At 52.7% G+C, this 15,737-nt stretch overlaps 1 protein-coding gene across 1 annotated transcript; it reads right to left on the bottom strand.

Annotated features, from left to right (window-relative positions):
- Positions 1 to 1,439: 1,439 nt before the first annotated feature.
- Positions 1,440 to 9,302, bottom strand: KCNJ9 (potassium inwardly rectifying channel subfamily J member 9). The gene is made up of 3 exons (XM_036922717.2): positions 9,101 to 9,302; positions 5,990 to 6,899; positions 1,440 to 3,533 (listed from the first exon to the last, which is right to left on the bottom strand). Exons 2-3 carry the CDS (start codon positions 6,843 to 6,845, stop codon positions 3,202 to 3,204), a joined length of 1,188 nt encoding a protein of 395 aa, XP_036778612.1. The 5' UTR covers positions 6,846 to 6,899; positions 9,101 to 9,302; the 3' UTR covers positions 1,440 to 3,201.
- Positions 9,303 to 15,737: the final 6,435 nt, after the last annotated feature.

Below are 15,737 nucleotides of genomic sequence, written 5' to 3' on the forward strand. Positions count from 1 at the left end.
ATGACCCAGGCCTCCCTTCCCACCACACACACCATCTGGCTTCTGTGGGCCATGCCACCCACCCGGGAGGGGACACTGGGTTCCATCTGCCACCTAAGCTGTCAGTGTTTCTCCAGTCCCTGTGGGGGCTCCAGCTTGGGGTGGGGAGAGCAGGAAGTGGGGGTGAGTTCCGGCTGAGCCCGGTCCCCTCTCCTGGCCTCTCCCACGTTACAGGATGGGGCCTCCAGGGCCAGCGCCCTTTTCTGAGTTCCCCGCATCCGTCTGCCATGTCCTGGTCTGCCTGGTCTTGGACCTGACTCCTCCCACCAGGGCCTGGGCCTCCGGCTTCTTCCTCCTGATCTTCATTATTCTGGCCGACAGCAGCAGAACGGCAGCCCCAGAGCACAGCCCCCTGGGTGGCGGGACCGCAGCAGTCACGGGGGGCCTGTGTGTGCACAGAGCTCCCGCATGTACCCACCCCCAGGGCCTGCACACACACCCAGGCCTGGCCTCACCCTCTGGGGCCCCAGGGGCTCCCTGAGTTTGTCTTTCCTAAGGATTCCCTGATCCTAGAATTCTTAGCTGCACTGCACCTGAAGGGGCAGGCACCCAGTTTACCTCGTTCAGGTCAGTCATTTAAACATTTATTGAGCATTACTAGTTAGCTAAGTGTTATTTTTACAGATGGGGAAACTGAGGCCCAGAGAAGTGATGTGATTCGCCCAGAGTCATACAGCTAATTACCAACAGTGTCAGGACTGAAACCCAGGCCTCCTGTGTCCTTGCACTATACACAGTGGTGCCGAGTGGCGAGGAGAGGTGTGATAGGGTCTCAGTAACTTCCACCCAGCCTCTGTTTCTCTGCCCATTCAACTGCAGTGAGGGTGTAGGGAGCCCACTCCCTCCTGTCCAGACTCCCCTGTTTCATGAATTAAACCAAAATGACCCCATCCCACACCCCAACATTTGTTCAAAGGGGAACAGCCGATGCCAGCATTCCAGGACTTCATCTCTGACCACTGGTGACCCCAGTGGCCCTGTGACCTGAGGCAAAGACATCCTCTGAGTGGGTCCAAGCTGGCATGGGCTCCCTCCAAGACTCCCTTCCCTGCTTCCAGGTGGCACAGCATCCATAAGATCCCAGCTTCCCAGCCTGGAATGGAGCAGACTGGGGTGCTTTCCCACAAGGGGCTCAGACTTTTATTAAGGGACAGGAGTGGGGTGTAGCCAGGGCCAGGGCTGTCAGGACACGCTCACCTGGCCATACGCCTTTCTCCCAGGAGTCCGGCCTCAGGGCCTCTCCACCTCTGCCCCGCCTCACCTTGCCATTGCTCTCCCCTCGCTGTCCTGGGGGCCGCCCTGGTGACTGGGGGTACACCAGGAAGGGGGCGGACATGCGTGTGAATACTCATCTCCAGGGGCTCCTGTCCCACTGGGTAGACAGCAGTCCAGACACCGCGGATGTCTGGACTCCGCTTCTCTCACATCTCCCACACTGAGTCCCGACTCTAAGTCCCACAGGGCCCTCTGAGGGCCTCTGGCTCACCTCGCCTCCGAGGCCTAGGATCCCCTCACGGCCTCCTGGCTGCTTCCTTCCATGCAGCTTGCCTATTCATCTTCCCCGAACACCCTCACTAGCTTGTCACTGCCCCTTTCCCACTGGCAGGTGAATTCCTGGGCTGAAAGCTAAATTCGTTAACCTGGGTTGCAGTGGCCCCTTTCCCACAAAATACTCCACCTTTATTGTTCAGTCTCTTCCCTCAAAGATCCTTAGCTTCTCCTCAACTCCTCCTCAGCTCCTTCTCAGTTTATATGCCCCATTCTCCTGATAGAGCCTCAAGTCTTCGCTTAAAGCAGTGGTTCTCAAAGTGTGGTTCCCATGCTAGCAGCATCAGGGTGGCCTGGGAACTTCATGAGAAACGCAAATTTTTGGTCTCTACCCCAGGCCTGTTGAGTCAGACCCTCCGGAGTGGGATCCAGCAGTTTGTTTCACAAGCCCTCTGGGTGTCTGTAATGCATACACGTTTTATAACTGCAGGCTTAAAGCACTCCCTGGGCCTTACTCAATCCCTAGCTTTCTGATTCCCAGACCCTCCCACCCTCTGCTCCAGGAGACAGCTTAGGGTCTGTTTGAACCATAACTTGTTCAGTTGCCCCAGGCATATTTCTCTGATTTTCCCAAAGGCACTGTACTGTGAGGACGGAACCAGATCTTTGCCTGCCCACCGACCACGTGCCTGGGTCAATGCTCTGTACCCAACGTGAAGCCAATGTGTGCTTTGAATGGTTCCTTCTCACTGGGCCCCAAGACAAAGTGTGCTTTCATACTGGTCCCCTGTATCCAGGCAGTAGTGAATCCACTTTCTGGATCTTTCCCTGGCCCTTCATCCTCAGAACTCCTCTCTTCCCCTCCTGCCTGTACAGTGGTACTTATGAGATCTCACTCCACTGTCAGAAAACAGCTGTCCCTGGCTCTTTCCTAGGTGCTGCTCCAGGGTCCCAGCTCCAGCATCAACCCCGATTGCCTATTTCCCTGTACAAGTGGACAAGGCCATTCACATCCTGTGCCACCCCTGCAGCCTCTCAACCTCCTGCTCAGCCTGTCACCATGGCAGAGGTGGAGCTGGGAGTGCGCTCTCCCCTCTGCCCTCCTCTGTCTGTCCAGCTCTCTCTCCCTGGGTCAGCTCAGGCTACTGTGTCCAGTGAGACAGGTGTACCATGCACAGGGAGGCTGGCTGAGGAGGTGAATGGGACTAAAATCCAGCCCACGCTCTGCTCCCCAAGCTGTGCACCATGGTTTCAGGTGGCATCAGTCTGGCGGAAAGGGTGCCTTTTAAGAATTTGCACAAAAATGTTCTATGATTTAGCAGCAGCCCTGAGTGGACCACCTCTCTGTCAGTACATTTCCCTATCTACCTGCTGTCTCGATCTGCTATTGCCTTCCCATCCAACCCGCGTTAAGTCCATCCTTCTGTCCATCCACCCGTGCACAGATGTGAAGGTTAAACACAGACAAGCTGGCAGGTTCACACATCCCCACCCTCCATTCTCCCGAAGTCAGGACCCCACCCTTTCATATTAGATCCTAGACTTGGGCTCCCCAGGGGGCCTCTCCAGCTCGCGCTCCCTCCTAGGGACTTGCCTGCCTCCTTCTCCACCTCTGACATCTAGCTCACCAGGTACTTGTGTCTGGCCCTGCCACAGGGGTCTGGAGGAAACTGGTCACACCTTGGACTCACTCTCTGAGGGTGGCAGGCAGCCATTCTGCTCCTTGTCAGTTCCGGCCCCACCTCCCGCCCCCTCCCCCGCCCCCTCCTCCTCCACCTTCTCATCCAGCCGGCTGGGGATGGACCAGTAGAGATGGGCATCGAGTCGGGCAGCAGCCTCAGCCAGCTCCCGGGCGCTGCATGAGGGTGTGGGCACCTCGAAGGTCTGGTGGAAGCTGGCGTAGTCCACCTCGTAGAAGCCATCTTCCAGGGTCAGCACTGACGTGAAGCGGTGGCCCCACAGCACCTCGTCCACCAGGTAGGAGCTCCGGGCCTGGCAGGTCATTCCTGGGGGGAGGCGCGTGCATCAGGGGGGAATCCCAGCCCCGGCTCCCCTATCCCCTCCCGAAGGCCCCCACCCCTTTTGGCCCAGCCCATTTTTCTCTCCCTTTCCAACCCCTGTACCTGCCCAGTTCTTTCTTCTCTTCAGCATTTGCCCCAACTCCTCTTAATCTCCACCCAGGCCACAGTCTCCCCTCTTCTCCTTAGAGACAGTAATCAGAGAAACTTAACCTTCAAATTGACCTAAGGGATCTTCTAGTCCAGCCTCCTTCTCCATACAGAGCTTCCCACTGATCATTCCCAAAAATGGGCCTCTAGCTTGTACTTGATTACCTCTCAGGACTGAGAGCTCACTATCTTACAAGGAGCCCACTTCTTTGTGTGATGGCTCTAACAGGTTGTTGTTTTGAATACAAAGCTAAAATCTGTCTCCCAGGATTCGCACCCTTTGCTTTCATTTCCTTGCCGGTTCACACCCCTTTGAGCATCTGAAAACAGGAGTCTCAGATTCTATCATGTCTTTTTTCTTCAGGCTGAACACCCCTGGCTCCTTCTACCCTTCCTCATGCAACTTGGCTTCCAAAGTTTGTACTTTCTGAATCACAAACCAGAATGGCCAAGAACGACCCTTTAATTAAACCCTTTGAGTGATAAATACTCCAGTTGTAGCCTGATCCATGCAAAAGAGAGGGCTTACCACCTCTCTCTTCTGGCCGTGATGCTTTAGCTAATGGGTCCAAGATTATGTTACATAAACATTTTTGCAAGCTTTATCACATTGCAACAACAGTAAGCCTGTGGCCAACTAAAACCCCCACTTCTTTTTTCACCAGAGCTCTTCAATGCTGTGCTTACATAAGTGATTTTTTAAAGCCTAAATGTAGAATTTTATATTTATTCCTTTTAAATATCATCTTGTTGTGTTTTGGTTCATTATAGTTGCTTTTCAAAAGCATTTTGAATCCTGACTCTCTCACCCAAAAAATTACCATCCTTTCAGGCTTTATCTCTCTAGAAAAATCAGACAAATGCCCACCCCTGTGTCCTCCACCCCAACCTCCCCAGTTCTCCTTGCCCTGGGCCTGTGTCCTGATTTCCCTGTTGGGCTGGCAAACCCACTAGGGCAAGTGATTCTCCTCTACCCCGGGGGTCTCTCCCCAAGCCCACATCTACCTGAGAATAAGGGGGGATGGAAGACTGAACATTACCTAACCAGAGACAGGCTCTCAGCATTGAAAGCCCCACCTGGGGACATCTGGGGGACATTGGTATTCTTCGTTCCTTTGGGGAAGGCTGGCATGGGAAGTATTCAGTGCGGGAAGGGAAGAAAAGGCCAAAGGGACCCTGGAGAAAGAGGGGCTGGGAGAACAGAGGGAGAGGGGGCTGGGCAGGGACTTCTCTGTAAGGAGAGGGGCTGCTGCAGGTACTGGCGAAAGAGTGACAGCTGGTGATGTGAAGAGGACAGGGAACAGCATGGGGGAAGGGGCAGGAGCTGGAGGGAGCCTGGCGGGGTGTGGTGGTGAAGAAGGAATGGGGAACGCCACTGAGGCTCAGCCCGAAGCAGGAGAGGGGTTTGGGGATACCAGCAGAGGGCTCCAGCTCTGGGACAGGGCAGGACCCGCAGGGCCCCTTGGTGGGCCTTTGTTCTCTACTTACCCTTCTGCTTCTAGACAAGCTCATTTCCTGTCCCTGTACTGGTCCCTATAGCTCCCAAACCCTTCACTGTGTAGCCCAAGCTGGAGGTACTGACACCACAGGTGCATTACCAGTTCCTTCTGGGAAGGCGCTGGAAATGCTGAGATCCATCTATTTCCTTTGTCAGTGGATGCTGCGAATCTGATGGGTGGATGGGGAAACTGAGGCACAAGTGAGCCTAGCCATCAACCTCTTCCTAAGGTCCTGCCTAGCAATAACAGGCCACGAGTTTTCAGCACCAAATTCCAAGGGCCGGGGCCTCTCAGCAATGAGAAAACCCCAAACCAACCCCTCCTTCCCACTCTGGACCACTCACCACAGAAGGCACACTGCCTGAGGTCTGTCCAGGCACGGGCCCTTAATTAGCTGATGACTGTGGACAACTTAGGTAACCTTTCCTTGGGGCAACCTCCTCTCTGAGAAATGAGCCAAGAACATGGAGTTACCTTCATGGGGTTCTTGTGAAGGTCAAACGCACTCAGAGAAGCAAAGTGCCCTGGAACTGCAGGACGCAGAGTGGGCACACCCTGAGCATCACCCATTGCTACTGCTGTCCCCTATTCCCAGCAACACAGACCTGTGGGCCGCTGGGGAGAATTCCTGAAGGCTGTTGTCTTGCCTCCCTGCCCGTCCCTCTGTTCACGCGCCCTCCCAGCCCAGGTGTCCCGTCTGCACCTCGGTCTCCCCTGTCTCACCCCCTCCAGCCTCTCCATCCACCCTCCCCTTCTTGCCCCTGCCTTCCCCGCCCGGCCGGGGCCCGTCCGCACCCGTGGCTTCCACCATGCCTTCCAGGATGACCACGATCTCGAAGTCGTCCCTCTCGAGGGCGCGGCGCGACGCCTCCCAGAAGGGGCTGGCGGCGTCGATCTCGTGGCTGATGACAAGCGGCGAGACGAGGAAGAGGCGGTCGTCGCCCGTGTCGAAGCCCACGCTGAGGTCCGTCTGGTGCAGCGGGATGAACTCGCCCTCCAGCGTCTGGCGCGAGCGGATGAGCTTGGCGCGGATGGAGGCCTCGACGATGTGCGAGGAGCGCAGGTCGCCCACGCGGAACATGAGGCAGAGGCGCCCGTCGCGCAGCGACACCACGGCGTGCGACGAGAAGACGAGCGTGGCGGCGCGCTTGTTGGGCTGCGAGATCTTGACGAACATGCAGCCCACCATGAAGGCGTTCACCATGGAGCCCAGGATGGCCTGCAGGAGGAGCAGCACGATGCCCTCGGGGCACTGGTCGGTGATGACGCGGTGCCCGTAGCCGATGGTGGTCTCCGTCTCGATGGAGAAGAGGAAGGCGGCCACGAAGCCGTTGAGGTTGTTGACGCACGGCGTCCAGGCCGTGTCCTCCAGGTGCTCCAGGTCGCCGCGGCCGTAGGCGATCAGCCACCAGATGGCGCCGAAGAAGAGCCAGGTGAGCGCGTAGGCGAGCACGAAGAAGAGCAGGCTGAGGCGCCACTGCAGGTCCACCAGCGTGGTGAACAGGTCGGTCAGGTAGCGGTACGTCTCGCGCACGTTGCCCTGCTGCACGTTGCACCGGCCGTCCTTCTCCACGTAGCGCTGGCGGCCGCGGCGCCGCGGCGGCTCCTCCGGGCCCGGTGAGAAGGCGGCGTTCTCCTGCGCCAAGGCCATGGCCGCGGCGGCGGCGGCGGCGGCGGCGTCAGCGCGGGCGCCTGGGCGGCGGGCCTGCCGGGAGCGAGAAGGGCTGAGCTCAGCGACTCGCGCGACCCGCGGGGACCCGGGCCGGCCCTTTCGCGGCTCTCGGCCTCAGTTCCCGCAGCAGGAGAACGGGAACCACGCCCCTCGCACGCCGCCTGCCCCCCGAGCTCATGGAGTCGGGAGCATCCAACGGGATGGTGCACGGGACCTGGGAGCACGGGACCTGGGAGCGCTAGGCAAGCGCGACGGTTATATTCAGGGCAGCGACTACCAGAGATCTGGGTCCGACCACCCCTAATTTGGGTGCGCAGCCCCTCCCGCGCCGCCCGGACCGAGCCCCAGGCAGGGAAGGGAGTTTGCTGAAATCAGCAGCCGGTGTGCCCCTCGGAGGCGCAGGCGGGCGGCTCGTCTTCCTGCATTGCCTAGAGCCCCTGCTGCCCGCAGGCCGCCCCCATCCCCATCCCCGCTGTTGTCCCTGCAGTCCCCTGATCTCTGGTCTGTGCAGTTCAACCTGACGTCTAACCGGGGGCTCTTCGAGGTTCACCCCAAGACTGGCACACAGAAAGCCTTCCCACTCCTCTCTCCCTGCACCTCATTTACTCTAAACCCTCCTGCGTCTCCCTCCTCTGGCCCAGCTAACAAAGAAGAAGAATGGAAGTGGTGGAAAGTAAGTGAAAAATCTCCAGGGGGCAAGGGCTGAACAGGCCCACATCAGGAGACTCCCCTGCAACTCCTCCCTGAGGACTAACCATGATCACTTTGCTGTAGTGTCAGCCCATTTGCCCTGGGTTCTTTCCCCAGTGGAGACAGTCTGAAAATGGGTAGGGGGCCGGGAGGATCTGAGACCAGCACGGAAGGCCCGGTAAAGGAAGCACAAAGTTCATCAAGTTAGGCTTGTGTCCAGTCAATGTTCTAGTCCTCCGGAGACATTAAATCAGATCAAGTGAAGCTCTAAGCACCTGCAGTCACCTCTGCCTGCCTCCGGTTCTTCCGCAGCAGTCCCCTACTTCCCACTGACTGTCCCAACAACAGCCCCCTCCCCACACATGCCCCAGAGCTCCCAGAGCTCACAGTCCGAGGGAGGCCCCCCACCCCATCATGCTTCACAGTCTCTCCTCTAAGGAACTTTGAACTGTGGTCTGCCCTGAGACAGATCCAGAACCCTTCCTTAGGCCCCAGGGGCCCCAGGAGGTGCGGATCATACCAGGAAAGGTGGGATAAGGATGCGGGGTTCTCCAGCCATCCCTTCCTCCTGGGAATTGTCCTCTGCCCCCTACTCCTAGGAGACCTGGGCTGCCTGGGAGGGGTGGTGCAGAGGAGGAGTCCGACAGGATTCACAAAGGGCCCAGATATGTAACTCCAAACCCGATGATCCAGAATTCAAGTTCTAGAGGGATATATTCTGCAGCCAGACCGTGGAGGCTGTGTGTGTGTGTGTTGGGGCAGAGAACAACAGAAATGAAAAAGAGATGGCTTGGAGTTCAGGAGCTCTCCCCATGTTTTATTCCAGGAGGAGTCAGGGAACACAGGGGCCAGGAACCCAATGCAATGGCAGATTTGGGTTTTCCTCTCCCCCAACATGAGCTTCCCTTTCCTTCCCTGCAGCCCAGATGTCCTCGAGAAGTAATTTCTCGGTGTTGACTGGCTCAGAGACCCCAGGCCATGCAGAAAGTACCTGGGTCCCACTTATCCAGCTTCAGCCCCAGGCAGGCTTCCGAGTGTTCTCAAAGTTTTAGGTAATCTGACTCCCAATCTGCCTGCTTAGATCTCTGCCCAGGGGTGGGGAGTAGACCCCAGAGTCTCATGGCCCCCCAGAACTTCCTTGCTCTCCATTGCCCCAGGGATCTAGGTGAGCCTTACTTTGACTGCATCCCTCCTCCTGTCTTCCTGAGTGGGGACAGCATTTTCTCAATGGGGAAGGAAAAGTGAGAAATTGTTGCCTCCATCCCACCTCAAGGACTTGATTTCTACATCTCTCCAAAGATTCCTGTCTCTCCGGCCCACTCCTTATTTCTTGTGCATGCTGTGACCCCTTTCCAGAAGACCCCAGTGCCACATTTTTCTGGATCTCCCTTTCTTCCTCTAAGGAGTTCTGGCCAGCACAGGGGCTTATTTTTTGGAAGGGAATCTAATGAAAACTCCCTTAGGAACAGCTCTTCCCAAATCCTAACTTGTCTTGGAAATAGGGGCCCAAACCCAAACCCCACCCCTCCCCCAGCTCAACTCACAGTGTGTGGAGAGGAGAGTAGCCGACAGCAGAGACCCCTGGGGAGTAGTGTCCATGCTCCTGGCACCAACCCCCCAGCCCCCCTGGAGGGTGGGAGCTGCAGACACTGCTGTTTTCCCTACATGTAGCGGCAGCTCTGCCTAGGACTTGCTATCTGTGTCATCCCCACTTCCCAGGCTCCCCTGCTCCTCTCCTGTTTCCACAGCAACCAGTCTGGCGACAGCTCTGGAGCATCCCCCTCCCCTCTCCAGTCCTGGGTACCACTAGAGGGTGAGCCACATGCTATAGCTATTTTTAGCCAAAGTCCCTCCTTCTGGACAACTCAGAGCTCGCCTCCTCTCCCCCTCAGGAAAAGAAAGAAAAAAAGAAAAAACCCTGGCATTCTGGCTCTTTCCTAAGAAGCTCCTTAGCCTGGGAAAATACAGGTCCTGATCATTTGCAAATAAGGCATTTGGTTTCCTGAGGATTCAGAGGGCTGCCTGGGAGCTGGCAGCTCATCACCATCAAAAGGGCCCTCTGGGACAGGTGCCGCTCTGGGAGCATCACAGCCTCCATTTTGGGAGAGGCCATTACCTCTAGGAGGAAGCTAGAGAGGAAGGAGATCCACCCAAGAAAGCAGGCACGGTCAGGGGTTCTAATCTTTGTCACTCGTTTGCCATGTGACCCATAGGAGCCACTTCTCCTCCCTTATCCCCAGTTGCTCCATTTTTTCCCAGGGTGTGGACATGGTCAAATAGCTCCTTTCTGCCTTCTTCACAGGGAGTGCAGATCAATGAAGCAATATAAATAGAAGAGCTTTCAAGTGATTTTGTTAATAGCAGAAAGTCAAGAAACAACCCGAATGCCCAACAGAGAAAAAAGCCTAGGTCGGGGCTTCCTAACTATTCAACTTTGATGGAGCCCAAGTGTGTTGGAGCCAGGCAGTGTGCTAGGCAGGGGTGGTTACACACATGAATACTCCTCTGCCCGTGGGAGCTCATGGGTCAGTGGGAGAGACTCATAAACACATAATATCAATGCTACCACTAATTCGCTGAGCATCAGCTATGAACTAGACACGCCCTATGAGATAAGTATTATTTTCTCCACTTAGAGATGAGAAAACTAAAAGTGAGAAACTTTAAGTGTGGCATTTACCAAATATCACAGTCAGCTTATGACAGAGATAGTAGCCATCCCCACACATCCGTGTCACCACCCCACTCCACGCTCTTTTCACTAAGTCACACTGCCTCAGTGATGTAATATCTGTGACGTATCAATATAGTCGGTTACTATGTTCATATATGTAAATGGGGCTGTAGGCACACCATTACTTAAAAAAGCAGAACAGAAATATTCTTATAAGTTGTTAATAACTGTATAGAAATAGCTATAGAAACACTGATAAAAATGAGAAAAAACATTTGGAGAAATGAAAATACTTCAATGTGTATTTCCCCAGGGAAATCATTAAATGCAGAGATTCCTTTACAATCTCTCATAGAGAGATTATATATTACTTATATATTGAATAATTAGATTTAAGATTCCCAAAAGTTGGAACAGGAAGATGAGCTTAGAGGGGTCGGAAATGAACACTGGAGGTTAACAGTTCCTGGCATGAGCTGGCAAGGTGGAAAATGTGGTATCAAGTAATATAATCTCTGGAGGCAGTGATCTGGGTTCAAATCTCAACTCAGTCCACCACTAGCTGGGTGACTTTGAGCAAGCTCCTTAACCTCTCTAAACAGTTCATTCACGTAACAAATGAGAATAACCATATTACTCATCTCTTGGGGGTTGTCATAAAGGTTACATGAGGCAATGCCTACTACACTGTAAGCACTCAGAAAACATCAGCTCTATCTTCTCCTCCTGACATCAACGTGCTGGTCCCCGCATCTCCTGTAATCCCCACCCACCCTGTGTTGCCTTCCTTTGATCTGGCCTCACCCAGTGAGACCTGCAGGGGGCACTCCTGGTACGCTGCCCTCCTCTCCCCAGTCCTCTTGCCCATGTTTCTTGTTCCAAGTGGAAAAAACTGAGTTTTCAGCCTGAGATTGGCATCAGGAGGGCTGTTAAAGCCCGGTCAACATCCCTGTCTCCTGGGCCTGGCCCTGTCACCTGAGCCTTGGGACTGCTGGCCTGCCCTTCTCTGTCCTGCCAAGTGGCTGCTCACGTTGGTGCCACTGTGCCAGGAGCTCGGAGAGAAGAAACCAAACTCCCAGGCAAGAAGCATTTACATAGAACTGGCCCCATTTCCTGGAGGGGGAAATCACAGGGTGGGCAGGGCCCCCAGCAGGGGGAGCAGCCAGCCCCCTGCCTCAATCCAGGCTGCCCTGAGCCTAACCTCGCTAACAAGCAAGGGAACCGCCACCCTCTCCGTTTCTTTGCTGCTCCTTCAGGTCCTGGACTTTACCTGGATCTAACCTCCTTTCCTTGTTTATCATTGAGCTTGAACAGAGTGAGGGAAAAGAGTTTTCTTAGGTACCAAGATACAGAAAAGTAGGCAAGATCCCAGCTTTCAGGTATTACAAGATAAAGAAAGCAACTTTATAGGGACTCTAAAAGACTATGTCAGTAGAATTATGGTGGGAGACCAGGTTTGGAACTGGAGAATGTTGAGGCCGGGAGGGGCACAGCTGGGGCCCCAGTGCTGGGCTATAAAGAACCTTGGTACAAAATGGAAAAAGTTGCCTTTTCTGGGCAGATGTATTCCTTATGGCATGAAGCTTGGAGGGCAAGTGATACTTTGGGGCATAAAAAAAAAAAACAAATAAAAAGAGGAACCCCATCATTAACACAAAGATACAATAAAAATTCTATGCTTGGAAATTTAAAACCATACTTTATGCAGTGTAATGGTGAGTTTATGACACTATTCCCTTAACTTCCTGTATTGTTATCTTTTTGTAAATTATTTTGTTCTAAATGAATTACAGGTTTATTGTAAAAAAAAAACCTAACAATACAAATTTGTATGAAGAAAAAAATAAAACTATACTTTAAAACAAAACAAAACAACAAAAAAAGAGGAATCCCTCCAGTAGACACAGCTCTGAGCCAGGGTGCAAGGACTGGCCAGGTGAATGCAGTTCAGCCCTCAGCTTGCCCTCTCAGGGGTACCTTTGTGCAGTCCACAAACTATACAACTGTATGTGGCAGCCCTGGGATCAACCATTCTGGGAAGGTTTCCTTGACCAAGATCATGTGACTTCTTGGGTAAAAGCTTGGGGGAGGAAGAGGAAGTATGATGGGGAAAAGAGGAGATGGTTGAAGATATGAGCTTAATGGAGCATGGAAGCCAATCTAGGAGAAATTAAAACAATTTCTATAAATTCAAGAGAGATGAAGCCTTAGAAAACTCAGAGCAGAGGGAGGATATGGTTGAAGCAGTGGATGTGGCTGGAGATTAGATGGAAATGGGGAGAATGCAGAACATAGTTCCAGGACAGAGGGAGCCCCTCTGGGTGCCTGAGGCTGACAGGCCTTCTGGCCCTCCCCCTGTCTGCAGCAGAGCGAGAGAACCAGCAGCCTGCTCACACCCAGGTCTATCTTGCGTTGTAGGATTGGGTGGAGTAGACCAGGACTGCAAAGTCGGAGTGCTTGGAGGTGGTCCCGAATTAGTCCTTACTTTATAGGAAAAGGATGGCTCCCAAGCACTTTATAGGTAAAGGATGGGTCTCGAGAGATCAGACAGGCCTAAAGACCAGGCCTTCCGGCTCCTGGTTCCTGGTTGTTTCTTTATTCCCTGTTGCTTCCCTCCTGCCACAGTGTAGAGGGTGTTAATGGGATTTCTATCCATTGGACCCAACTGGAAAGATGCTAGAAGAACCATCTAGTTAAAGAAATTTTGGAAAGAATCCTTTAGTAATGTGACTAAGTGTCCCTTGTGTCTTAGAAGTATGAGTTTGGGTATATTGCATTTGCTGGAAGTAGATGGGATACCTGAATAAACTATTCATTAGTGGCTTGGGGGATGCAGCTCAGGCCCTGTGGTCTGAGTCACCCAGCTATTAGGGGCCCTGCTACTAATAAATGGAATTCCATTACAAAACTGTTCAGCTTTGTGGGGCCTTGGAATCCTGCAGTGAACACTGACGGTGTCTACTCTTCCCAGCCAAGTCCTCTGACTGGGGCGTTGCCTGCTCCGAGCCTCATCATGCCTGCTGACCCAAAGCTTCCCCCACCCTTCTGTCCACACCTGCTTTCCCCAAAGAAGCCCCTCACACTGTGCCCACTTGTGGATTCTCCTTCCCAAACAGGTTACTCACCCCTACTCTTCTCCTCTGTGCTCTGAGGGAGCCGCTGCCCCATTGTGAACAAGGTTAAAGAAGAGACGAGGCCAAGGATGGAAGGAGTGGGTCTGAAAGGAGCAGCTGAAAATAAAGAGACTGAGCTTTTGCTAAAGAGAGAAGAGAGGGAGGTCCTCAAAGAAACATGGCTCCTTAATGCCATTTGTATGGTGGATACTGGACATTGAAACCCTGGCATCTTTTTCATACCAACATGTGTTCATTTTGACAATTAAGATTATACTTAAACTATGCAATTCACTCTAGTATTGCCCTGAGACAAGCTTTGGAGTCAAACATATGTGGATTCAAGTTTCAGATCTAGCACTTTCTGGCTGTTGCCATAGGCAGTCCACTTCACCTCCCTGAACTTGTTTTCCCATCTCAAGCAATATACCTATCTTGCATGGTAAATACAACACTGATTGCCAGTGACTTTTTCACTGACTCCCTATTGAGCTCCTAGTGACTAGTCGAGGAACTCTCTTTTATTATAAAAAGACTTAAAACTTTAAAATTGCCATTAGGTATATACAAAGGAATATACATGATAAATATATGTGTATGTGTTATGAAATGTAATTTAAAACCAAACACTCAATTTAAATCACTCTGTAGTTTTAGAACACTACAGTGCCATACAAGCTATCTGTGTACTTTTCCACAGCCTCACAACCCCGCTGTTCTAGAACTTCTAAACTCTTTCTAATTTCTCAGTCCCATCCCTACCTTGAGGTTTAGTGAATGACTCTTCTGTTCTAAGAAAAAGTGCAGACCCTTTGGTAAGAACTTCTCCAGAGACATCTCCTTCACCATAATGTGTCTCTTTTTAGTCCTGCCCTTGAATTCTTCTCATCCTCCCCTCAGAGGAGTACCCTGAATGTCACACTGAGGAGTGTGGGTTGTGACCAGTCGGCAAGGAGCATCGGTTTAGGGGTCTGATAGAAGGGCACAGGGACACACATGATGAAAACAGGTTGCCTCCTCCTTGCGGACTGGAGAGAAGGGTGAAGGATGCGTGGGTCCTGGATCTTTCTGATCCTGGCAGTGGCCACGAAATGAAAAAGACATCCTAGAGAGATTTAACAAAGGGAGTCTCGACAGAATTTGGTTGCTTGGTTGATTGACATGTCAAGGAATGGGATTAGGGTAAGGGTGAAATATAAAGATTACTTTTAGTTTTAAAATCTGTTTGATCAGGAGAAACACAGAAATAAGGAAGTCACAAGCCTTGGAGAGGAAGATGTTGGGTTCATTTTAGGGCTTGTCCAGCTAGAGTGGAAATTCCCTGCAGACAACTGAAACTGTAAAGAGTTGAAGGCTGAGGACAGAGATTTGGGTATAACTCAGAGCTGAGTTGGAGCTGTACCAGTGATGAAGGCTTCAGGGGCAGGACACAGAAAGGGAACATAAGACTGCATGTTGGGTATTGGAGGAGGAAGGAGCTTGGGTTTGGATGTATAGGGCCAGTGGAAGGTGAGGATGGAATGGCACCAGCTCTAGGGCCTGACAGGCCTTCAGTTCCATGGTTAGGAATTTGGACTTTACTTGTAGATAATGGGCAGTCATTGAAGGCTTTTAAGTAGGGAAGTGACATGGTCAGATTTGTGTTTCAGAGAGATGGTGTATTTTCAGTGTTTATTCTTAAATGAAAGAATTCATCATCTGCAGGATTATTACAGTGGAGAAGGACTGGAGGTAAGAAGACTGTTTAGAAGGCTGCTGCAGTAACCCGGTGAGAGGGGATGGCGTTGTGGACCACAGCCAGAGTGACAAGATAGAGAGGAAGGGAGCAGGACGTGTATGGACTCAATATGGTAACACTGATTAGTAAATAGGTGATGAGCAAAAATTGGAAGATAATTATTTTCTTCTTTAATAAGTGTCAAAGGTGGGAGATCATGGATAATAACCTCAACACATGGCATCAATGAATGAAAAGGTCCTTGGTGATGAAAAGGTGGAGAACCACCAGCCTTGCTGCTGTTTCCCAAGCTGACTTGTATTTTCCTGTTTCCCTAGGGCTTTGTGAATGCAGTTCCCCCTGCCTTCAATGCCCGCCCCACCATCTCCCAGTACATGAGCCCTCTGCATTCTGTCGGGCCCTTATCAGATGTCCCCTCTGTCCTCCCACATCTGCCAGGAGCCCCTAAGCAGAGCGATCTTTCCCTTTCTGCAGCTTTCAGCGTCTCGGGCCCTTGGGCTGCGTGTTCTGCCCTCTGCCTTTCCAGGCCCGGCCGCTGCAGGCTGGGATGATGTTCTGCGCCTTCCGCATCCAGGACCTCACCCAATACTCAGCGGACAGCGGACAACCTGGAAACGGTGCTGAATGGTGTGATCCCGTGGCTCCGGAGCCCAGCG

Source organism: Manis pentadactyla, chromosome 19 (genome assembly GCF_030020395.1).
Source record: "Manis pentadactyla isolate mManPen7 chromosome 19, mManPen7.hap1, whole genome shotgun sequence".
Lineage (NCBI taxonomy): Eukaryota > Metazoa > Chordata > Mammalia > Pholidota > Manidae > Manis > Manis pentadactyla.

Coding starts and splice junctions, on each gene's coding strand:
- KCNJ9 (XM_036922717.2), bottom strand. CDS start 6,845: ATGGCCTTGGCGCAGGAGAACGCCGCCTTCTCACCGGGCCCGGAGGAG. Junction 3,534..5,989: donor AGGCATGGTGGAAGCCACGG/GTGCGGACGGGC, acceptor GCCTCCCCCCAG/GAATGACCTGCCAGGCCCGG.